Source organism: Taudactylus pleione, unplaced genomic scaffold (assembly GCF_031769625.1).
Source record: "Taudactylus pleione unplaced genomic scaffold, aTauple2 ptg000471l, whole genome shotgun sequence".
NCBI classification, from domain to species: domain Eukaryota; kingdom Metazoa; phylum Chordata; class Amphibia; order Anura; family Myobatrachidae; genus Taudactylus; species Taudactylus pleione.
In genome coordinates, this window is record NW_028284873.1 from 3994256 (window position 1) to 4022010 (window position 27755).

At 42.0% G+C, this 27755-nt stretch overlaps 1 protein-coding gene across 3 annotated transcripts; it reads left to right on the forward strand.

Annotated features, from left to right (window-relative positions):
• The first annotated feature begins 20 nt into the window (after window positions 1-20).
• ACSBG2 (acyl-CoA synthetase bubblegum family member 2) lies at window positions 21-27755 on the forward strand. 3 transcript variants are annotated; one of them, XM_088448909.1, is made up of 15 exons: window positions 21-163; window positions 10458-10566; window positions 11040-11155; window positions 12725-12978; window positions 13277-13365; window positions 16948-17068; window positions 17375-17455; window positions 18130-18279; window positions 18764-18940; window positions 19063-19244; window positions 23733-23966; window positions 25005-25222; window positions 25831-25970; window positions 26601-26847; window positions 26997-27755. In XM_088448909.1, the coding sequence occupies exons 2-15, from the start codon at window positions 10481-10483 to the stop codon at window positions 27104-27106; spliced, it is 2205 nt and encodes a 734-aa protein (XP_088305035.1). In that variant the 5' UTR covers window positions 21-163; window positions 10458-10480; the 3' UTR covers window positions 27107-27755. The 3 variants fall into 3 exon arrangements, with proteins under 3 accessions (XP_088305035.1, XP_088305034.1, XP_088305036.1); XM_088448908.1 differs by lacking the exon at window positions 21-163 and adding an exon at window positions 9420-9518; XM_088448910.1 differs by lacking the exons at window positions 21-163; window positions 18130-18279 and adding an exon at window positions 9420-9518.

Consider the following 27755-nt stretch of genomic DNA (forward strand, 5'->3'; position numbering starts at 1 on the left):
TCCCTCACCTGATGCAGGGCCACGCCCTCACCACGTGGTCTCCGTCCCTGCCCCCTCCACCTGTGACTAATCCGCCGCCGGCCGCTCGCGCCGCTTCAAACAGAGGAGGCGCGAGTGTTAGACGCAGCTGTTCCTCAGCCGCCCGGAGTCTCTTCCTGTACGGGTGAGTGTGACTAGGGCCGTCAGTGTTTAACTATGTGTACGTGGCGCCTGGAGGCGGGAGTGTGTTCTGCGCTGCTGTGTATTAGATGCTGTGAGCGCCGCTGTATAATAAGCGCAGGCAGCGCTGTGTGTCCCTGACGCAATTGAGGATTGTGGTCACCTTTATAATGCCGCTCTGGGAGCACATGGCCCACGTATATGTATAGTCAGAATACACTGCCAATTGGCTACACGCTGCACCACTGTCCCCATCCTTCACTGTCACTCAAATAGGGCTTCTTAGTATATCGAAAATATTTTTGCAATCTTTTTTTATTGTATTTTATTTTTAATTATTAATCTGACCAGCCTAGAGAATAGGTAACATGTGGTAGGTGCACTACACCAGGGCGCAACCTTTTTGTATAGGTTTCCATTACTGCAATGGGGTTTTTCCCTTGACACCTCTCCAAAATCTGCAGCCGCCCTGAGAATGAGTGTGACGGGCACCCATGTTGGATGTATCATGTATGTAGCTATGTTGTCTCCCTCACACTGACTGTAATCACGGTCTTCTACACCTTATGAAACTCCTGTGTATCAGACCCTCCAACATGACCCCTTCCATCAGGTACACAATGCTCTGTGCTTCTGGACTTCCCTGTTAATTTATGATTGCTGTCACACCTGTGTTGAAACAACTTTCGTATCAATTAAGTAGTTTGACACAAGTGACGGCAATCATACTTTAAGGGGCCCCATTTATCAATCTCTTTTGCAATGCGATCAGGACATGTCAGTAAGTCCCATGATCGCACTGCAATCCGGAAGGAGCACGTCCCTCTGATGTCTCCGGAGAGTTGCCGGCCAGTGCAGGGGGTGCGGCGCTTGCGCAGTCCTGCAAACTACACATCTGCCATAGCTGGGGAGGGTTCTGGTGGATCCCTTTACTGGATAATTATGCACTGTGTACTCCATAGGCTACAGCGGCTAACGCCATCTGAAGATGGCGTTAGCTGCAGGGTCCAATATCTGGAATGCATTGCATTCCGGATATTGATAAATTTGGCAGCACCGCATCTCCCATAGAAACCTATGGGAGATGTGGCTGCCAGCGGTAATGGAGGGATCACAGCAGGTATTGGAGATACCTGCTGCGGTCCCAAAATAATACATACGGTGGATACTTAATATGAGGTAAACCCCTGTAAACTGGTGTTTTTGGGGATTATACCTCAAATACACAGATAAATAGGCCCCTAAGAGGGAAGTCCAGGAGCAGAGCAATTTGCACCTGATAGAAGGGGTCATGTTGGAGTGTCTGGTGTACAGATTGCTCTATAATCAAACGATTGGACTGCTTCCTCTTGCTCCAACCCACCACTTGTGCACAATTTCTGCAATTAAAGTGGCCCTTCCATTCTAGTATGTTTATGTATGTACTCTCACTGGTTGTTCTGCTGTATGTAGTTGGGAGTGTTTATAAGCTGTTAATATGCATAAATCTTTTTTTTTTTTTTTTGTTTTTGCATAATTACTCATCTGCTTTGGTGTTTGTCACTCTAGGGTCTAGAATAGATATTGCCCTATATACTTTGAGTATGTCGACAACTTTAATCCGTGTGAGGTGTAAATAGTTAAGGTACATAAACACGTAAAGATTTTCTGTCCAACAATCCATCTAGTATATTGGTTGGTATGAAAATCTGGTAAGATATGAAAGCAAATGACAATCAGCAATTTGCTCTCAAATGCCGAAAAATGGACAAAAACTGTTTGTTAAATGTTTGATCTAAACAATTTGTTCAAACTTGTCTGAACGACCATTTTCATCTGTTTTCTGGCATTTAGGAGCAAATTGCTGATTATCATTTACTCCCAATTGTTACCAGATTTTCATTCCAACCAATCCAACTAGTTGGGTGGTTGGACAGAAAATCTTTACGTGTGTACCAAGCTTTACATTTCATGTCTTTGTGATTTATTTATTTTTTGTTCCATTTACCTATAGTTCTCTGGTATTTGGGGAAAGAGGAGGTGGTATACAAGGTTTAGATGCACTATATATGTACTGTAGCTACATACTAATGACACCTGATATCCAATGGTGGAGGGAAGCAAAACAAAGTCTTTTCTCCTGCAAAATGTCTATAGTGCATACCAGGTTTTATAAATTCTTGCATAATAAAATCTGTCAATTATTATTTTTATTTGCATACCTGTAATTTGTAATTATTACTCCAGACATTTTATGTGACGTGTTGCTTGAATATGACTATCATAAATCGTCGTGTTGGAAGATAATGCCAGTCGCTGCTATCTTAGATTGTGTTATTTTGCTGTGGTTCAACCCCGTGCTTATTGCTTGCGACGCACATTAAACCGAAGGGACAATTGTGGAATGTGTTGGAAGACCATGTAGTATGGTCAATGAACTTTAAATTCAGTGACTTCTGTTGTAATTTCAGTGTCAGTTGATTGCAACTGCTGCTTGAGCAGTCTACTTCTTTACCAGTAGAAGTGCCAAAGAATGTTTTTTTTGTTTAATGTCCTTCCCATTAAACAAGCAGTGTAATACCCCGGAATAATGAGAAAATGTTCGTATCCTATTTAAAGACTTGGAGATATTGCCTACTTACTGGCTGAACACTGAAATAATTTTTAAAGACTTTGCAGGTTATTGCCCACGACACAGACATAGATTTCCCGTCAAAGATCCCTCTCCTAGACTAGCAATGGGGCAATATTGGCTGAGCTCAGTATTGGTCATATGACCGTTACACTTTGCTGAGTGCTTACTATGGGGGAACTATCTGATTGGTGCCGTCATAGTGCTGGTCGGCATGCGAAAAGAGCCAGGTGAGCGCCTGTAAAATTGATCATGGGTAAAACTTTTTTTTTTTTAATAGAAGTTATTTTGAAGTACTCCTTGAATCTGAGCATTTTAAATTTTGATACATAGGGGTCACACCATAATACCTATTGATGATTGGACTGGTCTGCAGCGCTAATTAGCCGCCTTCAAACTATTTCTGTGAGATCGCCTGCATTTGGCTAATAGTACATAGAGGGGAAACAATTATGCAGCAACTGTAGTTTCTTTTATTTTTTATGAATAAACTTGATAGGCCCCTTAATCTTCGGTGCATTGAAAATATTCTTAAACCATGGTAGCTGGCAGCCAACCATTTTGTCCCTTAATCTGCACAAACTCCTACTGACACTAAATTAATATTTTTATGCATTACTATATGGAAATTTTTCCACCACTTTATTAATTGAGATTATACATATTTTTAGAATACCACCATACATTAAACATTTATCTCAGATGTACAGTAGTTTATGTATATCATGACTATTGTCTCTGGTGTGATACTGTAAGCAACTTCTAGACCAATTAAACTTTTCCCAATGGCATACAAGAGTAAAACTTGCAATCCACAGATTAGAACCTAAGGGATCTCCCTTTCTTCCAGTTCACCTGTTTGCTATAGTGTTCAGTTAAACAAAATAAATATCTTTTTTTTTTTTTTTTTTTTTTTACGAGTTAGTTGGATTTATGTTTCAAATAAGTAAAACTTTTTATATTGTATATTTTAGGTCAAAGCAGAAGTAGATTTGTTGCTTTTGCTAAACTACTGCTGCTCATGCTATGGCTGCTGTGGTTTATGCTACATCTATGAAATGGTGGTGTTTTATGGGGGCGGGGTGCTGTTTCTGTGACAGACTTGTAATGTTTAGTAATTGCTTACACTCATTTACAATGCACCTCATGTTTACCATGTCAGCAATAGGAGGGCATAGTTTTTTAAATCTATTCTGCAAATTAAATAATTCACAATATTTTTGCTCAAATAATGCAGCATACATTCTGCTGAGGTTAAGCCCTCCCATCCATAGGAAGCATAAGTTTTTAGAAAACTTGTTTCCTCTTATTTAACCCATTTTTGCAGGGATTGGAAAGACCTTTCCCCATGCAGTGTTTGGTTCCAGGATGTCTGGTTGGACAAGTGGGACCTTTATGATTTTGCACAAAGGACCATAGTCACCCTGGTACAGTATATGATGACCACCTGGTTTAATCTGTAGTTTGGAGCTTAAAATCATGTTCCAACGAGGCCAGTACTTCTGATGATGCATGGCCAATCCATAACATGACGTCTGGGGTAAAGTGAGGGGCTAGCAGGCTGCACTGATTGACTGGACATCCCGTTTTGCATAAATCATCACTTTTTAAGAATTATATACAAAATACCACATTGACCAGTAAATAATTACATTTTAACAACAATGGCAACTCATTATTAAAATTTAGTAGGACTGTGTAGAACACCCTTTTACCCTCAGTATCCTCTGTATTCTGTTGGATTGAGATATGGTTGCTGTGGATGATGTGTGCATTATGCAATAGTGCATTATCTTGCTGGAAGTTGCCATTGTAATGGGTAGACTACTGCAATAAAGGGATGCACTTGGCCAGCAAGGAATGGGTATGAAGTCCCGGAATAGCCGCCGGTTCATATCCCGACGCCGGCACCCCTAAGGGAGAAGATGCCGACAGGGCAGGTGAGTACTCTATCCCTCCCCCCCTCCCCCCTTACTGTATCCTAACCTCCCGCTCGGGATCCCTATCCCTCCCCCCTAGGGTGCCTAACCACCCCCTCCGTGGCTAACTCTAAGGGTGCCCGGACTTACCTCGTTCGGTTCTGCGTTCCGTCGCCAGGATTAAGATAGGTGTCGGTATACCGACGCCCATCTTAAATCCCTTGTTGAGATTTGGATGTCTGTATTGAGACCAGCGGCCGGTCTCGTAACTATATCCCGGCCAGCAACAATGCTCTGGTAAACTGCAGCATTTAAGCAATTCTCAATTGGTAATAAGGACCTAAGTAACATTCCCCACACAATTACACCACCAGCCTGAGCCTTTGACACTAGACAGGATGGATTCATGTTATGTATACCAAAGAGGTTTTTCCTCAGTACACAAGCATATTTGAAACTGGTTCCAAATCTGATTCGCCCTAGAGGGATGAAGTAGCCTTTCTGGTCTTAGAAAAAAAAGTGGTTGAGTGCATACCCCATCCTCCTCTTTCACCTAGTACTACTCAAGTAATGTCTGGGAAGTTCTCGGACACCAACTTACACAACAGTAACTTGATATTTAAGGTGCATACACATGTAACGATTTTTTTGAACGATTTGTCGTTAACGTCGTAATCGTTCAAAAAATCGTTCAGTTTCTGAGTTATAACGATGAACAATAATCGTTCAAGCAAGCTCCCGTTTGTAGTTATCATTCATAGTCCATTTCAGACTGTCCATAACGATTTTCATTAAGGGAAGGAACATTTTTCGTTCATCATTGTAAAAATCGTTCATTAAACTTCAAAAAATAGTTAACTTTTTCAAGGGAAAATCTGACAGAAAATCGTTGGTTACAAAATACTTGTGTGTATGCACCTAGTGGTTAGGGGCAGATATATGAAGCTCTGGAAAATGATAAACGACCAGCCACTCTGCTCCTAATGGTGCATACACACGGTCAGATTTTTCTTCATATCTGAACGATAAAGATTACGATTTTAAAAATCTGAAGGAAAATCTGATATCTGACATGCCTGAACGATGCGCGTTCCCTATGGTCAGATAACTATATCTGACATCTGATGTGTTTGCAGTCAGACTTGGACGATTCCATTCATTTTAATGCAGTCAAAAATTGTTCATCTGACAAAACTGACCATGTGTATGCACCATAACTGTTATGTTACAGGCTGTGTTTGAAAAATGACAGTTGGTAGCTGGTTGGTTGTTTCATTCTCCACTTATCACTTCCCAGAGCTTCATACATCTTCCCCATTGTGTGCATCTGCATTCTCCCCCCCCCCCCTTTTTTTTTTTTCTACATTACAACACTAACTCCATAAGGATTTTCTCGACAACCAGCTAAGTGATGATGCAGCAGCTAGTGTATGTACTGCCCAGATCCATAAGCAGTACCAGATGCACAAGAAAGTAATTGATGGCAGCAGGGGTTCCCTCTAGATGACTGATCAGGCAGTGGAAATAGAAGTTGGTAAGGTCTTGTTGCTGACCACTTTGTGACACCCCAAAAAACATGGTAGATTGTTGTGGCAGTGTTCACCCATTCTATCATAGATGTATATGGGCGAGCTGATGGCAGCAATGACTTGCAGTGAGGTCAATGGCTGGGGTGGCACACATGGAGATGGGTCTGAGTGTTGGGAGCCTCTCACCCCCCTACTCACTGTAACTCTCCCCTCTCTACACTAAGCTTCACTGATTCTCCTACCTGCATCACCGTGTCTTCTCTTGCGGCTGCTGACTGAGCTCCGATCTCTAAACATTGCAGTGCACTTCCTGGTCACATGACACATACAAGGTATCAATCAGTGCTCAGGGCACGCCCTCCCCCCCCCCCCCTCCCCCCCCACCACCCCATACTCAGAGACATTCCTCCATTAGCTCTTTCTGTGCAGCTTGCCTGTGGTTCGGTACTGAACCCAGCTCTTCAAGCGGTGTCTCACTATACAGAAGCGAGGCTAAGCTGTTGCTGCCTCATCTCTAGTCTCCCTGCAGACCAGGGACCTCCGCAAAGCTGGTGAGTGTTAAAAAATTATTACCTTAAACAAAGAAGATGTTTATACGTTTTAAATATCATCTTTGTAGTATACTAATCAGTTTTATATCAAATATCAGGAGTATGAGGGGAGGAGCTTTGAACAATGAGGTTACTATAGGACATTTAACCATGAATCCGTGATTAACAAAATATATTGTTAGCTGTAAGAAGCATGCTTGTGTAGTTTAAGGCATAGAAAAGTAGTGGTATACTGAAAACATAAGGCTGTTTGCTCCAATCAATAATAAATACTACTGACATTAAAGTATCTTCTGTTGCAGGAAGGAGGAGCAATTCCTGTTTGTAGTGGAAGGGCATTAGCGTGGCTGTGTGGGGTGAGACTGACACTACCATGTGGCTTTTTGTCTCATGCTAACACATGACTTCTAAATAACTAACAATATCCTTGTGTGGGAAACTTGCCAGAAATTGTGAGAAGCAAACAAGACCTTTACTATGTATGTGCAGTTTTATTGTCCATTATTTTTGTTTTTCAGATTTTTTGAATTGATAACTGCTCGTTATAGTCTGTAAAATAGAAAAGAAAGTCTAATGTGAATTGTTATGGTGCATACACACTGTACAATTAAATTGCACGATATGAAGATAATGATATGATAGTTATCGTTCATATCGTGCATTTTTCGTTGCCTCCAACCCACCAACGACCTGCGATGCGCGGGCACGTATGGACAATAAAGATATCATCCATCGATCATGCAGGCCAGCCTGGTCGCGGGTCCCTGGCTATTGATGGTGGGGTGCTGGGTGATCGATATCGATCATCAAGCACTCCGGGAAGGTGCAGGTCGTTCATTCAGCGATATAGTTATTGCTGACTGATCGCACCGTGTGTACGCACCCTTACATTGACACTGGTACGGAAGCTGTTTTTAATTTAAACCTGTAGGACTGCATTTATACATGTATTGTGCAATGCACACTGAAGTCCGAACCCAGTGCAGGGAAGTGAAGTAGCTGAAAAGAAACCTTGCGCTACCAAGAGATAAACCTAGTCATTTGCTTAGGATACTGACACTTGGGGTGTAATTTTTGGAAATACAAGGGACAAAATTAGTAGGGGTCCCCTGTATTTTCCATAACCAGCCCCGGACTCTTTCTAGTGAGGGTGTAATGCCACAGCCAGGGGAATGCTTAACTGCGTCCCCCAGTCTAAGCATTATACCTGACCACTAGCCAGGCCGGGAATGCATCAGGAGGTATGGACCCCCTCCCCCCCTGAAAAGGGGTTCCTGGGCTAATGGTCCCAGGCTATCCCCGGAATCTCTGGCTGGTGGGTACCGGGTTAATTGTATAAAGTGTGGTGCAAAAAATAGAATTAATAATATTGTGTTTTGCTTGCAAGCCTCCCCCGCATGCTGGTACTTGGTGAACCACAAGAACCAGGATGTGGGGCATTAAGGACCCTTTGGTACCTGTAGTTCACCTGCAAAAGAAATATTAAAATAACCACAACACACACACCGTGACTGTAAAGCTTTATTAAAGCATACATGCACACTCACATTAAATAAATAAAAAAAAAAATATATATATATATATATAATTTTTTTTTTTCTTTCTCTTCACCCCTGTTGCCCTCCTGTACATGTCACAGAGTTTGTGACCCCTTGTCTGTCTGCTCTCTGTACAGTTTGCTGTTCACCATTTTTACAAGACCTTATTGTGCAACCTGGGTAATTTGTAATATTTGACTTGTCTGCTTTAGCAGTTGTCTGGATAATGAAGTTCGTAAGGGCAAAGTTTTGCTTGCACTCTAGTTGTGAAATGGATGTGCATATTTACAGGTTACTGAAGCCAGAAATCTAAAATGTCTGTATATTGCTACACACCACAGAACCTCCTTTTTTCTCCATTCCAAATAATTTTATTTTTCTTTCTGAAAACTGAACTGTAGTGTACAACAGAAATCTATCAATGGATCTGGTCTATAAGCCAATATGAATTTATGCTCCCAAACTAAGGTTATGTATCTGTGTTCTGTAACTATTGTAACTGTACTTATCTGTGTATTTGCATGTCCTTTTTGTTAGAACAGTGAAAAAAAACAAACCACAAGGTGAGTCTGTCTAGAATGCGGCTACTCTGCAAAAGGTCTTAACTTGTGAGAGATGATAGAAAGTATATATAAATCTATTTACATTGCCAGTGGCAATCCATAAAAACTGTTTACCATTCTGTCATCTATCAATGGCTTTCTTAGCCTCAATCATTCAAAATTGGGAAATATATAAATATATTTTTCAATATACTTTTTTTTTTTTATTTGGTTTTTGTTCCTGTTCCTGTTTTGGTTGGAGCTGTGCTGCTTGCAAGTATGTTAAATGCACCTGTGTAATCCTTTTGGCAGTGTCTCAGTGTTTATCTATCTTGTGTGACCGAAAGTAACCCCATCAATGATGTGTGTTAGTGGAAAGGGAAATGAACGGCACATCCTATGGGAAGCTAGTGTTGTGATGCACCACTGTCGTATAAAGGGGGGGTTGTTGGTACATCTGACAAGCTGCCATATAAGGCAGATGGTTTGTGGGCTGATGGGCGGCTTCCAATTACAGAGTAGAAAAGAGATGATGTCACACCACTACTGGTCTTCCTGATGGGGGGCTGGTGTTCATTTCTGTCATTTCTACTGGTGTGAAGCAAGCAGACTGCACTGGTAGCTAGCACACATTACAGAACAGGAAATATCTGACTGTCAAGATGCTATGTGAGTATTTTATATAGGAACACACAGCACTATTTCTCAACACTGCTCCAGTAGATAATCCACAATATTATACATTCATTTTTTTGTAACCGGATATCTTAATGTGATCATTTTAACCATCCACTTTCATATGTTTAGTACTGTATACCAAATTTTGTTTCATTCAAAATAGGCAGTATGTATAAATCTATATTTTTAAGAATAAATTGGATGTAACTTTTTTTTTTTTCTTTTTTTTTTTTTCTTTGCTGTTATCACTTTGCAAGGCTTAAGGCCCCCATACATCAGAGATTGATTGCAGCAATCGTGCAATCGATTGTGTATAAAAATCTTTCCCTTTTTCAATCGATTGCAGATTGCACGATTGCTGCAATCAATCTCTGATGTATGGGGGCCTTTAGTCACTCTGCAAGTGTTACTTGAATGTCATATTGGTGTACCATGGATAGTTTGTGGCTGCTATACACTAGAAAACATGCATTTAATTGGGAAACCATAAAGCCAATCTCATATCCATCAGATTATGATTTTTTTTTTTTTTTTTTTTTAAACTATAATGTAATTATGTGCATTTTTATACTGACTGGTATAATTTGTCACTAATGGTTTCAGGAGTCACTGCTGAAATGTCAGTGTAATGGAGGTTTTATAAATAAATGCTAATCATGCTCATAACATTTTCTTGAGTCACCCATATCCCTGTCTATAGGATTATATAGCTGGACAATTTCCATGCCAAGACAGGGTTTTTCTGAACTTGTTTTTAATGTGCCCTACAATCAGTTGCTTTCATAATTTGGTACACAATGTGAAAGCTTGGACCACCATCATACCCTTTAAATATGAATGTTTTGATATTGTCCACTGTTTTTCTTTGCATTAGTCAGTAATCCATTTTGATTGCCATGTCTTTTATACATTTGTGTTTCTTGTCTTTAGTGACCCTGCAGTGTGATTCAGACATGTCTGCTCTGGTAACAAGTGCTGCCACAAAAATAGTTGTAAGCCCACAAGAAATGGCAGAGCAAGAGGTAACTTCCTCACCAAGGTAGGTTCCTTTTGGGGTATAGTGAGCTTATTTGCTCTTATTCTGAGAGTACATTTCTGATGCTATGTAGTAACACTGTTTTGAGTGCTTTTATAGTTACTACATTTCAATACTTGTAGCAAAAGCATACATTTTTTCCTCATTTGTTTTTCGTGCCTTGTTTCCTAGTTCTTGATTTGTCTAATGTGATTATAATGCTAAAACAGTTGCAAGTTCAAGGCCCAACAAGTCATTGATGTGATCCTCCCTTCTCATGCATGTACACCAGTTTCATCACTTAAACTGCTTTCAGATGCACCTTAACCTTGCTCAACTTGTCCCATGACTGACCACCTTTACACATTCAAATGGGCGTGTCACTTTGCTTTTTCATATACATTTTTCACTTCATTTTGTAAAATGATTAGTTTGATATTCTGCTTCAAATTATATAGAAATGTAATTCTTAAAGACTTTTTTTTATTTTTATCTAGCATTAAGGATGAAAGTGTCCAGTATTGGTCTAGTAGCCACACTGTGTCTAATGGTAACAATCTAAAGGCACTTGCAGATGGGGTGCAGTCTAATCCTGACATCGCTCAGTCTGATGGTATGTACTGTACCCGTTCTTCTGTGATCAATGATGAGTTATGAAAATTGCTATTGAAAGCGACAAATCAGACTTATTTTCTCAACTGCACTAGAAAAACAGCCTTTCCTGCAAGTGCATGCTACGTTGACCAGTTTTGAATGGCTAGCACACTCTTGGCTATTAGTTAAATACAGGTGGTGAGGGAAGCTGCTTATGATCAATATTGATCCCATAACAAAGTACATCTGTCTGGATTCTCTGGACATAGTTCTCTGTCCTCTCCTACTATTGGGTAGGCAAATCCCTCTTCATCTGAGACCATTTTAACTTTTAAATGGGTAATCTAGTTCATTAAAAAAAAAAAAAAAATCAAAACAAGTAGTATTGGCAAGCATGGTCTGGGGTAGGTGAAATTTGGACCACTTGTTTTATAATCTAAGGGCTGTGCTTGTCTGCTCAGACGTCAGTGCAGGCCTGTGATTGGCATGTCAAAGAACAATCTCTAAACGTCCATCCATTTCAAATACCTCTTAAAACGAGATGATTGTGACTCACAACCTCTATCGTAATGTACACCACCTGCCATAACAGAGCCACCAGCTGCTTATTTGATCATGCGATCTGTAGTTTAGTGCTGAGCAGCGTCGGACTGGCATGTGGAGGGCCCACCAGGGGAATGCAGTTGTTGGGACCGTTACGGAAAGGGTGTGGCCAGCCACCAGAGGGTGTGTGGCTAACCATTAGGGAGTGCATGGTCTTGACCCTTTTATTAATATATATGCTAAATATTGATAGTACCTGCACAATACTGTACCAGACTGGTAATAGCATTGCACTGTAGTAAATGCATCATAGTCCTGGAAATGTAGTATATAACATACTGTGTGTATAAATAAGCGCATGATGGTGATCCTGTCTATATATATATATATATATATATATATACACACTGCGTTAATGCACTGTATGTGTTACTCTTAATGAGGACTGCATAGTAAAGGCGAAATACATGTCATTGTAAAACGGTTCCACGATCTACCCTTACCAGTGGGATACCTTAATTGTTGGTTAGTGAATGAATGTAGAGCTACAATGCCATTCCAGTCACTATCAATGACTGTTTATTACATCTCAGACCATAAGAGAAGGGGGACAGGGGTGTGTATGCACCCACTTTGTTTAGCAAGAGGGCGAATTTTGGCGTAGTTTCTATAGAAGGAACCATGCATCCATCTCAATCAGTGGTCCTGCTCCACCAGGTAACTGACCCTCTAATAGAGTAACAGTGTATAAATTGAGTGGGCATTCTTGTACATGACCCCAGGAGGAGGGGGTGGGGCCCAACGGGACTTTGCCTGTGGGCCAGTCTGACCCTGGTGCTGAGACTGGTGGGATTATATTTACCTGGAATATACTAAAGGTCATATTAGACTGCTGATTAAAATGAACAATAATTGAATTGTGTGTGGGGATTTTTTTGTACAAGAAAAAGGATTGAATTGCCTTCATTGTTTTATATAGTGACCTAAATATATGTTAGGACTGTCAAAATCTTGATTAGTTTCAGTTTTATGTGGTGTTTTCCAGGTGTCTGTACAAGCATTTCCGAATCTGACCTAAAGCTGATGACCACACAGAGGGACAGTGCTGTGCAGCTACGGATAGAAGAGTCTGGAGTTGCCAGTCTACCTCCAGTAACTATTAACCAGTTGTTTGAAGAAGCTGTTAAGAAATATGGTGATTGTGATGCACTAGCATCCAAACATGGAGACCAGTGGAAGAAAATTACTTACAGGCAATACTACGAACAGTGCAGGATAGCAGCCAAGGGATTCATAAAGGTATAAAGAGGCAAATCTCAAATTTATATTATATCTATCTATCCATCCACTAACAATTCCTGAAGCAGCAAAGTACTAGCCCCTGAGGAAAACTGTCATTGCAGTTGAAACTGACGTCGGGCTGTTGCAGCGCTGCTGCTTATCACTGTGAATAAAGGAACATTTCTACCTACTAAACGGGAGTGCTGTTTTTTACACTTTGCTGCTTCAGGAAGTGTTAGTGGTTTGTTTTGTTTAGGACCGTGCACTCCCTTGTCTATTATGAATGATATATATATTTTTGTTTTTATTTCTAAAGTTGGGTTTGGAGAGATACCATGGAGTGGGCATCCTGGGATTTAACTCTATGGAGTGGTTCATTGCTGATATTGGAGCTATCCTTGCTGGGTGAGTCTTAACCTTCCTTTTGAGTTTTTGCCTCTAGGTAAATGTATGTATGTATGTCGAACAGTAGAGGCAGTCCCTTACATTTTCTTTTGTATAGAGATTATTGCTTAATCCTGATTAAAGTTCTTAACATCCTGAGCACAACAAATGTTGCCAGTAATTTTATAGCAGTATGCCTACATTCTGATCTCTAATGCTGGGCACACAATGGCAGATATATAGGCTGATCAATTGATCGGCCACTATATTGTATGCCCGTTGGCCAGTGTGTACCAGCGACATCTCTGAACAACGTTCAGACATCGCGTCTGCTGTGCTGCACAGCCGATTGCAGATATATGTAGATATATCTATCCATCGTGCTGTGTACGGGCGATCAGCTGACTACCTGTACACTTGCAGTGGAGACCGCGGGGAGGGGCCCCGGTCAGCGGGAACCGCGAACATATGGAATATGATGGTTCAGTGTATGAACAACCATCAACTGCAGATATATCTGCTAGGTGTGTACCCAGCTTAAAATGTGTCCCGTTATTTATACTGAAACCACCGCATTTGATCTTTTGCTTTCTTACCTGACAGATGATTGCAGAGGTTCAGATATGATAAAGGAACTTTATTATAGGGTTGTAGATAAGGTTTATCAGTCAGGAAGGTAATGAATGTTGCGCTTGTAAACAGAATAATCTCACTTAGACCTTGTAACAGAATAATCTCACTTAGACCTTATCACAAGTTTATAAAATCTTACTATTTTGCATCTAGCCTTGTTTTAACACTATTACATATTCTTAATGTGCTACGTTTAAAGGCACGTATGTGAAAGTTCTTTGAAACAATACTAAAATGTTATTACAGAAGTTAAAGAACTCTGGGCAGCACCTCCCTATATGCATACATGTGTGTGGTTCTAATAGCAGAGGTTCAAGCATTGGGGAGAATATGGAAGACATACTTCTCTTTTTTTTTTTTTTTTTTTTTGCAAACGTACATGTGGCTAATTTCTATACTTTCTGCCACTGATCAGGTGTTCCTGGGGGGTCAGGTTCTCAAATGTCTTGGTAGCACATACTAGTATAGTATTGAGTTATACTATCAAGTAGTGGGGAAAGGGGCTCACTTGGGTTGTATGTGTCGAGTGCATATTTTATATCCCGAGTGTAGTGGTGCCTTTTTAGCTTTGAGAATTTGAGGCTTGCATCGCTGCTTTCAGTGGATCTATACATAATGCATACAACAAGTTTGGATAAGGAACATCCCTGCTGAGTCCCATTCACAATTTGCAAGTGCAGGATGAGGTGACCTGTAAACTGTTGTATTGAAGCTGTACAGTGTCTAGACAAAGAACAATTCAGTCAAAACAATGGTCAGGCAAGTATTGCCCAGTTGAACTCCCAATTCATCCCTTCAATAGAATGTAATATCTGAGGGTGGCTTCAAACAGTATCACCTTCACTGGTTAATAAAATGAAAGATCCACATTCAATTTCAGTTTTTAGTCTCCATGGATGGAATACTTTTACATGGGTATTTCATCAAGGTGGGTTTCCTCTGGTAAGTCCAGAAAATGGAGATGCCATCCTTTTTTGGCTATGTCATTCAGGATCTGAAGTGGATTCCAGTGTTACATGGTGTCATCTGCAATAGTCCAGACATTCCACAATTTGTATCCAGACTATCTGGAAAATATGAAAATCTTGTTGTAGGATGTTCTAGGTAATCAAATTTTTGTTACAAAGTATCTACATGGGTCACAAGTCTCCCATGTCTTTTGAGAGCAGAGACTCATAGCAAAAGTGTGGCAGGGCATGCTGGGATGTGTAGTATGACAGTATTTGGAGGACTACATGTTGAATACCTCTTTTCTACAGCTTTGGTTAGTAAGGCTCATATTCAGGTAGTTGAGAGTTGCTTGTTGTGTATTGAGGCCTGTAAAATGTGCAGGGTTTTGATACAAATTGGTCGGCAAGCACTTTGATATCACGTGGTCATTTTGCTATAGTCCCTGGCAGCTAAGCATTTAATGACTTGCTTAAGTGATTGGTCTACTTTGGCAGCCACTATGCAAGACTTTTCTGTGGGGGTTATAAGTTTGGTGTGAAAGGGTATTCGAGGAGTGTGGCTAAAGTAGAAACCAATGCGAGAGAGCTGTAGGAGAAGCAATGTCAGAGGGTAGGAGCCAGGTTTCCGTAATGGCCTTAGACCAGGGGTCAGGGAACTTTTTTACCTTTTACCCCAAAATATATTTAGATTCGCCGACGTTACCCCATCGATTTGAAAGTAAGGAATTCCTATAGTAGTGCCCCCATATAGTGCCCCTGTAGTAGTGCTCCCATATAATGCCCCTGTAGTGCCACTTGTAAAAAAAAACAACTTGCCTTAATCCCTGCTCCTGCATTCGCCGCCATCCTATCTGCCCGTCTGCTCCTCGGAACTATGACTTCTCTCCCATAGTGCGCATGGAGAGAGTCGGAAGCTGGAGTTCAGAAGAGAACTCCAGGCTCCGGCTAACGCGGCGCTGCAGGGAAGGAGCCGGGCGCCCGCTGGTAACATCTAGGCGGGTGTCCAACTTAGAGCCTCCCTGCGGCGCCGGGCTGGAGGTCACTGGCGCCGGGTGCAGCGGGTGCGCCGCTGTACCCGGCGCCAGTGACCTCCATTCCTGGGGGTAATGGACGGACAGCCGGGCATGCAATGATTCATATGCATGCCCGGCTGTCCGTCCATTACCCACAGGAATTTCAGTTTTACCCCAAATGGGGTAATTTACCCCTGTTCCCTGACCACTGCTTTAGACCCTTAAGAAGTTAGAAAGGTATGAATAGATGTCACTTTATAGATAGATAGCTTTACAGTGCTGTAGACATGGATAGTAGTGAAGAGAAGGATAGAGCAGAGATCTTCAAAGATGGGAAGAGTTGAGTAGGAGGGTGCAAAAAATGTGTGCATGGAGAGGTGATGAGAGAGAACCTCTCTGCCTTTTTGGTGTGATGGTAACTGAAGCAGCCAGTAAAGTGCAAGGAGGGATACTGGTAAATAGGTTCTGAAGTAGGATTAGCATATGGAGTAAATAGTAACTGAGATCATGAATGAGAATATGTAAAGGTTTAGAAGTAAACCATGGTGGAAAAAATAAACACAGAAAAATGAGCACAAGTGGTAGCTGGCAAGTGTGGTTTGAAGGTGATCCCAAAGAACAACAAAAGTAATGGGAAGCAGTAGATGCATGAGATAACTGGTGACTGGGAGGTAGGTGCATGAGATGAAGGGTAACTGTGGGAAGTTACATGTTGTGTTTTCAGGTAGTCACCACCTGTTTCCCTCCAGTTTATCTCCCTTTGATATACAAATCTGCATACACACTAAGCACTAGCTATAAAGCCTATACAGAGTGAATATTAAACCTTAACCTCCCACTACGAAGGCATCAATAACCTTATTAAACTGATTTCAAAATAAGCATGTATTACTCATGTATTACTTTAATGTAGAACAGGTCACAGGAAGAATAGCTGCATCAGAGCTGCAGGGAAATGTTGCTCGATAGAGCCACCCCTCCTAACAGAATTTGTATCTCCTTGTCAGAGGGTTTGCCGTAGGAATCTACACTACAAACTCTGCAGAGGCATGTCATTATGTGGCAGAGAACTGTGAGGCCAACATACTGGTGGTGGAAAACCATAAACAGCTACAAAAAATCCTTCAAGTAAGTTTTAAGAGACCTAGATTATAAACAAAAATCAGTCTTTCTTATTGCTTATATTGCTTTACATCTTGAGGACTTGGAAGGTGGCACCATATGGTAAGATTACATCTAGCATTTCGAGTAGTTTTATTTTTATAGTTCTTCTGCCACCATAGGAATAGCAATCCTTCTTAAGTTCAGTGCTGAACCTAACTAACAGTCTGACTAGAGTCAGTTCAGATGCTTTAACAATGGGATTTCTTTTACTCTTAACCACCAGTGGGGGAAGCCTACAACTTTGTTTTGAAAGATGTTTATATTTTTCAGGTTCAGGACCAGCTGCCTCATTTGAAGGCAATTATACAATACAAAGATGAACTGAAAGAGAAGCGGCCCAACCTATATACGGTTTGTATATAAATGCATCAAACTGGTTTTACAGAATGTCAGTGTGGCCATTTGTAAATCACATTTCAGGGGAATGCGGTGGTTCAACAGATCTCAGATGAAGGTGAAAAGAACGTGTACTTTCCAACAACCCTTCCCTAGATTTACTTGTCCAGTCTACAAATTCCAAGATGGTAACATGACAAAAATATAAAGAACCTTCTTAACAGGACAAATTGCTTCACTTACTATTAATTTTTAAAATGTTGGTGCTAAAACCTCCAGGTAGGGTAGTGCTATGTTGTCATTGATTTGATATTGTGGGTGAATAAAAGCTGTAATTAACTTGAAGTATGTTGGTTTAGTCCTTTGCCACCTTGGTACTAAAGATGGCCACACGTGAACCAATTCAGTTACTTTTCCTGAGTCTTGATCCTTGTTCAGCCTGATCACATGTGGTTGGACAAAAGCAGCTGTTTAATCAGGCCTGACAACAATGTTTACGCTTATTTTGGTAGTTTATTGAATGGAGACTGGTAATCATCATCATTTAATTATCCCCTTCATTTGGGGCACAACACACTGTAATATTATTTATTGGCTTAAATGGGTTAATTTGTCAGTTACATGTGTTACGTCAGAAAACATTTTAATTTACAATAGGAAGACTATTCTCCACTTCTATATCTCTGCAGTGGACGGAATTCATGCAGCTGGGAAAGGATGTCTCTGATGCTCAGTTGGACCAGATTATTTCTTCTCAGAAACCCAACCAGTGCTGCACACTGATTTACACATCTGGGACCACAGGACAGCCTAAGGGAGTAATGCTGAGCCATGATAATGTAAATAGCCATGCAAAACCTACAACTGTTACCTTAATGTGGGGCTGTCACATACTAAGCTGAACTAATATTTAATACAGGCTGTCAATTCACTAGGGGCAAGTGCCTTATTGATGTCACTGCTTCCTAGCAACGATTAGGGTGCACACTGCTTCATTGACCAATTGATGCCTCCATTATGTGTAGGACCATTTTTGTTATATAGGGGTCTATTTACTAAGCAGTGTTAGGAGACAGGGTGAAAAGTGATAAGAAAGTGATAAGGTGCCAGCCAATCAGCTCCTAACACTGCTTAGTAACTAGACCCCGTAATCTCAAAAAATAAAATGTACAATTTTTTTTTTATAGTTTCTTATATAGCGCAGCATATTCCGTTGCACTTTCCAATTGGAAGCATTAATGGAACAAAACTGGGTAATAACAGACAAATATATATTAATCGTAAGTGCTTAAATGATGTGTGTTGACACATCCTTTATTTCAGATCACTTGGACAGCCACAGCAGCAGGTAAAACTGTCCATCTCAGGGAGGCCACTGACCAACAAGAGATGGTTGTCAGCTATTTGCCGCTTAGCCATATTGCAGCGCAAATGATAGATATCTGGCTCACTATGAAGTATGGAGGGACCACTTACTTTGCTCAGCCAGATGCTTTGAAGGTAATCTCTACCCCTGTGATCTGTAGAACTGCTTGTCATATCTTATGGCATGTATAAGTAAAGCTACACAAATAAGTTCAATAACTCTTTCCACATTCACTCATTTGGTCCCTTTCTCCCAGGGATCACTTGCGAACACCTTGAGAGAAGTAAGGCCAACCGCTTTCATGGGTGTTCCTAGAGTGTGGGAGAAAATGCAGGAGAAAATGAAGGCTGTCGGGGCTAAGTCTTCAACACTCAAACGGAAGGTGGCTTCTTGGGCAAAAGGTGTGGGCTTAGAAACGAACTTGAAGAAAATGAATGGGTAAGATCTTCATTAAAAAGCTAATTACAATTAAATGTAGTAGTATGTTCATACACTTTGTATAAGCAGTGTGTCTGCTTTGTCCTGATTCTGTATAGTGTTGGGTATTCTTTTGCTGCTGACATGGTTATACTTCTGTCACCCAGAATCTGTCAGAATGTTACTTTAGCTCCCTATCTATATTGTTCCGTCTGCTTCTTGTAAATATCACACACACATACAGTAGGTTATGCAGTTAATTTGATAGGAAGTAGTTTTTACTTGCATATAATACAAGCATTTGTGAAAAAAAACCTGGAGCATAAATCCTCAATCACATGACTCGCTCAGATATAGAATACATAAAACAGATGGAAATACTGGTGTTACTATACCTATTAACTTCATATTAAAACTAGGGGTGTGCACCGGACACTTTTCGTGTTTTGTGTTTTGGTTTTGGATCTGGATCTTTCTTCGTGTTTTGGATCTGGATTGGTTTTGCCAAAACCACCCTTCCGTGTTTTGGGTTCTGGGTTTTGTGTTTAGGATCTGGATTTTTTCTTAAAAAATAAAAAAAACCGCTAAAATCACATAAATGGGCCTTTTTTTGTTCCTACGCTATTAATAACCCCAATAACATTAATTTCCACTCATTTCCACTCTATTCTGAACACCTCACAATATTGTTTTTAGGCCAAAAGGTTGTACCGAGGAAGCTGGATGACTATGCTAAGCGACACAAGGGGGCGGCACAAACACGTGGCCCATCTAGGAGTGGCACTGCAGTGGCAGACAGGAAGCCAATCAGCGTTATGGTGCCCATTTGCATGTAGCACGAACCCGGGAGATCCGTGCTACATGCATCTGTGTGATTGGCACAGAGCAATGACAGGTCCGTGAGACCCGTCTGTGCTGCTGTGGTAAAAAAAAAAAAAAAAACCTGTGTAAAAAAAGAAAAAAATGGCGTGCACCCCCCCAAAAAAGAGCAACCAGCCCCGGGCATTAGTAACCCAGTGCTGGGTGTGCTTAAATACAGGGGACAAACGACGTAGGGGTCCCCTGTACTTAAGCACAACCAGCACCGGGCTAGTCAGAACCAGCGCTGGTTGCCAAAATACGGGGGACAAACGACGTAGGGGTCCCCTGTATTCTGCGCAACCAGCTCTGGGCTCTGATCCGGTCCTGGTTCTGGAAATATAGGGGACAAAAAATGAGTAGGGTTCCCCTGTATGTTCCAGAACCAGCACTGGACTTTTTCTAGCGGGGGGCTGATGCCACAGCCAGGGGAGCCCTTTCACCGGGCCCCCCAGCCGCAGCATCAACCCTGACCGCTAGTCAGCCCAGGCCGGGGATCCCTGGAGAGCTGGGGACCCCCCCAATAAAGGGGTCACCCTCTCCAGGGCACCCCAGGCTGATAGCCCGGGGCTATCCCCGCCACCCCTGGTGGTGGTGGGTGGCGGGTTGATTGTGTGGTGTGGTGTAAATAAAGAATATCAAACATTGTCTTTACAAGTAGAACTGCAAGTCCCAGCTAGCCTGCCCCGCATGCTGGTACTTGGAGAACCACAAGTACCAGCATGCAGGGCATTAAGGGCCCACTAGTACCTGTAGTTCACCTGTAAAAAAAATGTTTAAAAAAAACACAGGACACACACACCGTGACAGTATAAGTTTATTAAACATACATACACACACACACACATGTACACATACTCACCTATGTAACCTGTAGCATCGGTCCACTTGTCCGGTAAAGTATCCCTAGGGGACCTGTGAAAAAAAACATACTCACCATCTCCTATGCGAGGTTCTGTCCTCTTCGTTCCAAAGTAGGCATCCCCGGACTTGGCAAAAAAAAAAACGAAAACGCGATCCACGAACTTAGTACCGTTCTATAGAACGGTACTTCCCGAATGAGAGCTTAGCGGCGGGGTATCACCATGGAAACCCCGCTGCTAAGCGTTCATTGGCTGAGAGAGGTCATCTCCCGTCTCTCAGCCAATGAACGGCTCCCTCCATTGTAGTCAATGGTGGGAACCGCAGGGTAAACTTTAATAACCTTGCGGCTCCCAGCATTGACTACAATGGAGGGAGCCGTTCATTGGCTGAGAGAGACGGGAGATGGCCTCTCTCAGCCAATGAACGCTTAGCAGCGGGGTTTCCATGGTGATACCCCGCCGCTAAGCTCTCATTCGGGAAGTACCGTTCTATAGAACGGGACTAAGTTCGTGGATCGCGTTTTCGTTTTTTTTTTTGCCAAGTCCGGGGATGCCTACTTTGGAACGAAGAGGACAGAACCTCGCATAGGAGATGGTGAGTGTGTTTTTTTTCACAGGTCCCCTATGGATACTTTACCGGACAAGTGGACCGATGCTACAGGGTTACATAGGTGAGTATGTGTACGTGTGTGTGTGTGTGTGTGTGTATGTATGTTTAATAAACTTATACTGTCACGGTGTGTGTGTCCTGTGTTTTTTTTAATCATTTTTTTACAGGTGAACTACAGGTACTAGTGGGCCCTTAATGCCCTGCATGCTGGTACTTGTGGTTCTCCAAGTACCAGCATGCGGGGCAGGCTTGCTGGGACTTGCAGTTCTACTTGTAAAGACAATGTTTGATATTCTTTATTTACACCACACCACACAATCAACCCGCCACCCACCGCCACCAGGGGTGGCGGGGATAGCCCCGGGCTATCAGCCTGGGCCTGGGGTGCCCTGGAGAGGGTGACCCCTTTATTGGGGGGGTCCCCAGCTCTCCAGGGATCCCCGGCCTGGGCTGACTAGCGGTCAGGGCTGATGCTGCGGCTGGGGGGCCCGGTGAAAGGGCTCCCCTGGCTGTGGCATCAGCCCCCCGCTAGAAAAAGTCCAGTGCTGGTTCTGGAACATACAGGGGAACCCTACTCATTTTTTTCCCCTGTATTTCCAGAACCAGGACCGGATCAGAGCCCAGAGCTGGTTGCGCAGAATACGGGGGACCCCTACGTCGTTTGTCCCCCGTATTTTGGCAACCAGCTCTGGTTCTGACTAGCCCAGTGCCGGTTGTGTTTAAGTACAGGGGACCCCTATGTCGTTTGTCTCCTGTATTTAAGCACACCCAGCACTGGGTCACTAATGCCCGGGGCTGGTTGCTCTTTTTTTGGGGGGGGGCACGCCATTTTTTTCTCTTTTTACACAGGTTTTTTTTTTTTTTTTTACCACAGCAGCACAGACGGGTCTCACGGACCCGTTAGTGCTCTGTGTCAATGACACAGATGCAAGTAGCACGGATCTCCTGGTCCGTGCGTGCATCTGTGTCATTGAAATACACAGCAGCACAGACGGGTCTCACTGACCCATCTGTGCTCTGTGTCACTGTCAATCACACAGATGCATGTAGCACGGATCTCACGAGTCCGTGCTACATGCAAATGAGCACCATAATGCTGATTGGCTGAGAGCCGTGACAGACGGCTCTGTCAGCCAATCAGCACTTTGCCCATTAAAGGCAAAGGCATTTTTTTTTAAAATGGCCGCTCGAGGCAAAACCTCGAGATCCGACAGCAGATCTCGAGGTTTTGCCTCGGGAGAGGGATCCGGGGCAGACAGGGAGATCCGAGCTTGGGCTCGGATCGCCCCGGATCCCCGAAGTTCGGGTGGGTTCGGTTCTCAGGGAACCGAACCCGCTCATCCCTAATTAAAACGTGTGTATTATGCAAAGGTACTGTGTGTGTGTGTGCATACATATAATGTAGAAGTGATTGGACACTCAGCGACTTCTGGGTCGACTCAACCGTCTTTTATGTCAGTTGGTCTCTGAACTTAAGACGAAATGGCAAAACCTACCGACTGCTGCTTTTCAGGAACTTGTGGACAGTGGGCCTGAGTCAGAGCCGGACGCTCTGAATAAGGGCGTTTTTTTTATTATTTTTTTTATTAGTGCGGCCTCTTGGACGCTCGCATAGCTGTGGGTTACCACCCACAGCTTATGCGAGCGTCCATGATGGTCGCGATGGTCAAGACCATCGGGCTTGCGACGAGACCCTGCGGTAGGGTCTCGTGGCCGCAAGCCCTGGAGTGATTTTGGCTCTAACATCACTAGTGATGTCAGTGGGGCCGGACCCAGATGGTAGGCGTTCCCATGGGAACGCCTCCGTCTGGCAGCCACGCCCCTGGCACGCCCACCAAAGGGGGCGTGCTGTCACTCACCATCGACAGCACGCCCCCTTTGGTGCGAGACCCGGAGCGACAGCTTGGCTGTCGCTAGCTGGGTCTCGCGCATGCGCACGACGGAGCTCCCTCCGTCATGCGCATTTGGGGACCATCGACCTGCTTGCGAGCGGGTCTGAATGAGACCCAGTGTTCCAGGAAGGGTGTCTGCCATAATCACTATGTGGTGAACCTACAAAGTCCTGACATCAATAAAATCTTGTTGATCTATTTGCTGTTGGTGTCCAATCACTTTTGTCTACATGTATATTTTATATATTTTTCATATTCTGAGACCAATTTTTCTATGCTGCAACAGTGCCTCTCCCCCACCAATGAAATATCATGTGGCCAAAAAACTGGTGTTCAAGAAAGTGCGCAAAGCTCTTGGATTGGACCGTTGCACAAAATGTTACACAGGAGCTGCACCCATCACTAAGGATACTCTGGAATTCTTCCTCGGCCTCAATATCCCTGTATATGAACTTTACGGAATGAGTGAGAGCTCAGGCCCACATACAATCTCTGTGTCGGATGCCTTCAGGATCACCAGGTATGTCTTTGTAACTACTATTAGGTTGGTCTCCAACTTACTGATTTTCTTACCTGGTCACACTACCTGCTTAAACTTCAAAAAGATTTTTAAATTGCTTTATATTTGCATATAGATGTACTATCAATTTTGGGGCACGTTATTTTCTTGTTAGTGAGTTTGTTTGCAATCCACTACCAGAAACAAGATTATTGCTCTAACTTTAAAAATAAGTCACAGATGTGCATAACCTCATTGTTTTATTTATTACTATTAAAATGAGTTTAGCACAGGGCTCCAAAGTTGGCTACTGGAGAGGGCATAGTACCGATGTGTCCATATACATTTATTCTCCTTGCGCTAAAAGTCTTGTTACACAGCGCATGACCGCATGACATGGTAGTGCACTGTCTTTTTGTATTTTTCACCGCAAATGTCTTATTTGCAAAGCGATGTGTATATAGGACAGACAAGCAGCTTTTGCTGATTAAAATGATATGCAGCATGCCTATATTCTGTGTATCTGCAGTTATCTGCATGCGTAATGTTACGCTAGTGTCATCGGTTGTGACACTATAACATAGCATTTCGCATGCAGATACAGCCTCAGTTGCACATATAACATAGGTATGCCGCCTATCATTTTAATCAGGAGAAGCTGCTTGTGCGTCCTATTCACATATTTGCGGTGAAAGCACAGAGCATATTTTCGTCTATCATCTCGCCACAGCATGGCATGACTAGAAGGGCTTTGTTAACGCACAAGGATACACATTTGTATGCATGAATCAACATGCAAGGTAGACAAAATAAATGCAGATGTGAAAAGAATGGGTATGGAGGGCCCCTCTGGGGAGTTCTAAATATTTTATATTTATAGAGGGATACAAAATCCATTGTGGCTTATTGCTCCAAAAGCAGCTAAAGAAACTGTCACCAATCACACGTGTGTTTCAGTTTTAGAAACTATGTACTACAAAAATAAATTACAATGAGCATTATCAAGTTGTCCATACATTGATGAACATTTTTTTTATTTTTTCTACTCCATTTTTTTAGCTGTGGGAAAGTAGTATCTGGTTGTAAAACAAAAATATATCAACCAGACAGTGATGGAAGTGGAGAAATCCTATTCTGGGGCCGACATGTTTTTATGGGATACTTAAACATGGAGGAGAAAACGAAGGAGTCCTTGGATGAGGAGGGCTGGCTGCATTCTGGGGATATTGGAAAACATGATGAGCAAGGATTCTTATTCATCACCGGCAGAATTAAAGGTGACCTAACATAATTAACTTTCTAATGTATCCAAAAATGAGTGTGCTTTTTTTATTTAAAATACCTGTAAACTGTATTTCCTGGCCTGGGATTATGGTATTGGTAGCCAGCAGGTTTATCCTAATACCTGTTCTGTATGCTGTGCACAGGAAATGTATTTCTTTCCCTTCATTTTCTATCTAGCGTGGGAGAGAGGGACTATACAATGGAAATATCCGGTTATAATTAAAAAAGTTTACATGGCAGTTGATACCAAATAATTTCTATTACATTTGTCTACCGAAGGTAAAATAACTGCTGGAAGGCTGTGTAGTCAAATTATGACACACCTGCCCTTTCCACTGGATGTCTCTTTACTCCCAGTACCAGAAGAAAGATAGTTTTATGTTCTACCCTTTATACATAACATGGATTATTTCCAAGCAAAGTATAAAACAAAGGGGACGTCTGATTGTACTGCACCTCACTGTCATTGTGCTGTGAAGTGCTGCTGTTTGCTTACCAGTGAGCAGCCTTTTACTATGTTGCTGTAGTTGTGCTAAATCCTTCCCTTTTTGTCTAACGGAAAAAGTATAAACTGACTTATCAATGTTGTATCCTTTTTCAGAGCTCATAATTACGGCAGGTGGAGAGAATGTTCCTCCTGTCCCCATCGAGGATGCCATGAAGGAACATATACCGATAATTAGTAATGCTATGGTAATTGGAGACAAAAAAAAGTTCCTGTCTATGCTGCTTACTCTGAAGGTAAATTAACTGTGTTATCAAAACATGATTTGGTGCTTCTGGAAACCTGTCCCATAACAAAGTGTTTTGACACGTTACTGCGGGTACGCTGAGTGCTTACAGCATGCATTTATCTTATTAATGAAAGTATCCCCCCCACCCAATCCTCGTCACACATACACACTTAAAATAAAGTTGTGAAAAACTGAATTTCTTGTTTTTCTTTGTCTTGGGGGCATTTAAATGTAGGGAATAGATTTCTGAGTAAAATGTGATCTTACACATGCAGTCTTCTGCTTTAAGCTGGAGCTTGTTGCCATGATATATGCCAGTAGCTATACCCCCAGCCCCACACCTCTATCATCTCTGCATTAAGTTGCAGTACATTCAGGTATTGGCAAATTGAGTACCTCGAACCTTTGCTGTGCTCTCCTTAGATCAGCTCTCATAGTGCAGTGGTTCTGAAACTGTCCACATGGCACCCTAACAGTCCTTTAAAACCTGGATTATTAGGGGAGCCTTGACAGAGTTTGGGAACCACTGTCATAGGGTGAAAAATGTATTTGCAGTGTTTCAATATGAACTCAAGTTAAAGGTGATTATGGCTCAGTGGTTGTATGGCTTACAGGCTGCTTCTGATTTATACAACAGTGCAATGTAAACCCTGACTCGGGGGAACCAGAAGATGAGCTGACTACTGAGGCCATTGAGTTTTGCCAGAAAATTGGCAGCAAAGCAACTAGAGTGTCTGACATAGTTGGACATAAAGACAAGTTGGTGTATGTGGCAATCCAGGAAGGTATAAACTTGGTGAATGAGAAGTCCACCTCAAACGCACAAAAGGTCCAGAAGTGGCTTATTCTCAACACAGACTTTTCCATTGCAGGAGGAGAACTTGGTAAGCATATATCCTTATGGTTCTTTAAAATATATATATATATATATATTATTTTTTTTTTTCTGTAACTTTGTTTTTAATGAATAAAATCGTTCATTTAAAAATGAAAATGATTCTAGCTAATTTTTTATCCTCTTATCCTCCTTAAGGCCCCACCATGAAACTGAAGAGACCTGTGGTATCCAAAATGTACAAAGACCAAATTGACAGCTTTTATCTGGATGCAGTGACTCCCACTGATGCCATCCCATCCAAGTAGTGATCTTTCCATGTAGCAGTAATACGTCCTCTTGGGTTTTCTTAATAGCACTCCTGATGAAACCAACATGTTTGTTTTAAGAAAACGCTGTTTTTGGTATATTTTCCATATAGAAACCATGCATTCTGTGTTCATCTCAGCCAGCACTTTCTGTATTTTTTTTGTGTGTATAGTATATACATTTACATATACAAAGCACGTTTATTTTCAGTCAAGAGCAAGAAATCAGGGGAAAGACAGAATCTGTTAATCTCATAAGTGCCTCCTGTTAGAGATTGCAAGCTTTATGATCTGAAGGAAGAGTCTTGCTGAACCATACTGGCCTTGTTGTTGCAGTAGGTTTACGTTCCATTAGTTGTCAGCATTTTATTTCCATACATTTTCAGCATACACGTAGATAAAATGCAGCTGCTTGACTGCCAGCAAAATGGACTATGCGAAAGGCTAATCCTTTATCGGTATATGGAGGAAAATCAGACTAAAAGCATCAGTGAGCTCAGTGCATAGACAAAAACTGGATTAATTTGTTAACTGAAATGTACTAAATGTTTTGATAACATAATGTTGTATAAACTGAGTAATTTATTTTATAAATATATTATTTTGTAACCTTTTGATTGTATAGAAACTTGACTGCTGCATATTGTAA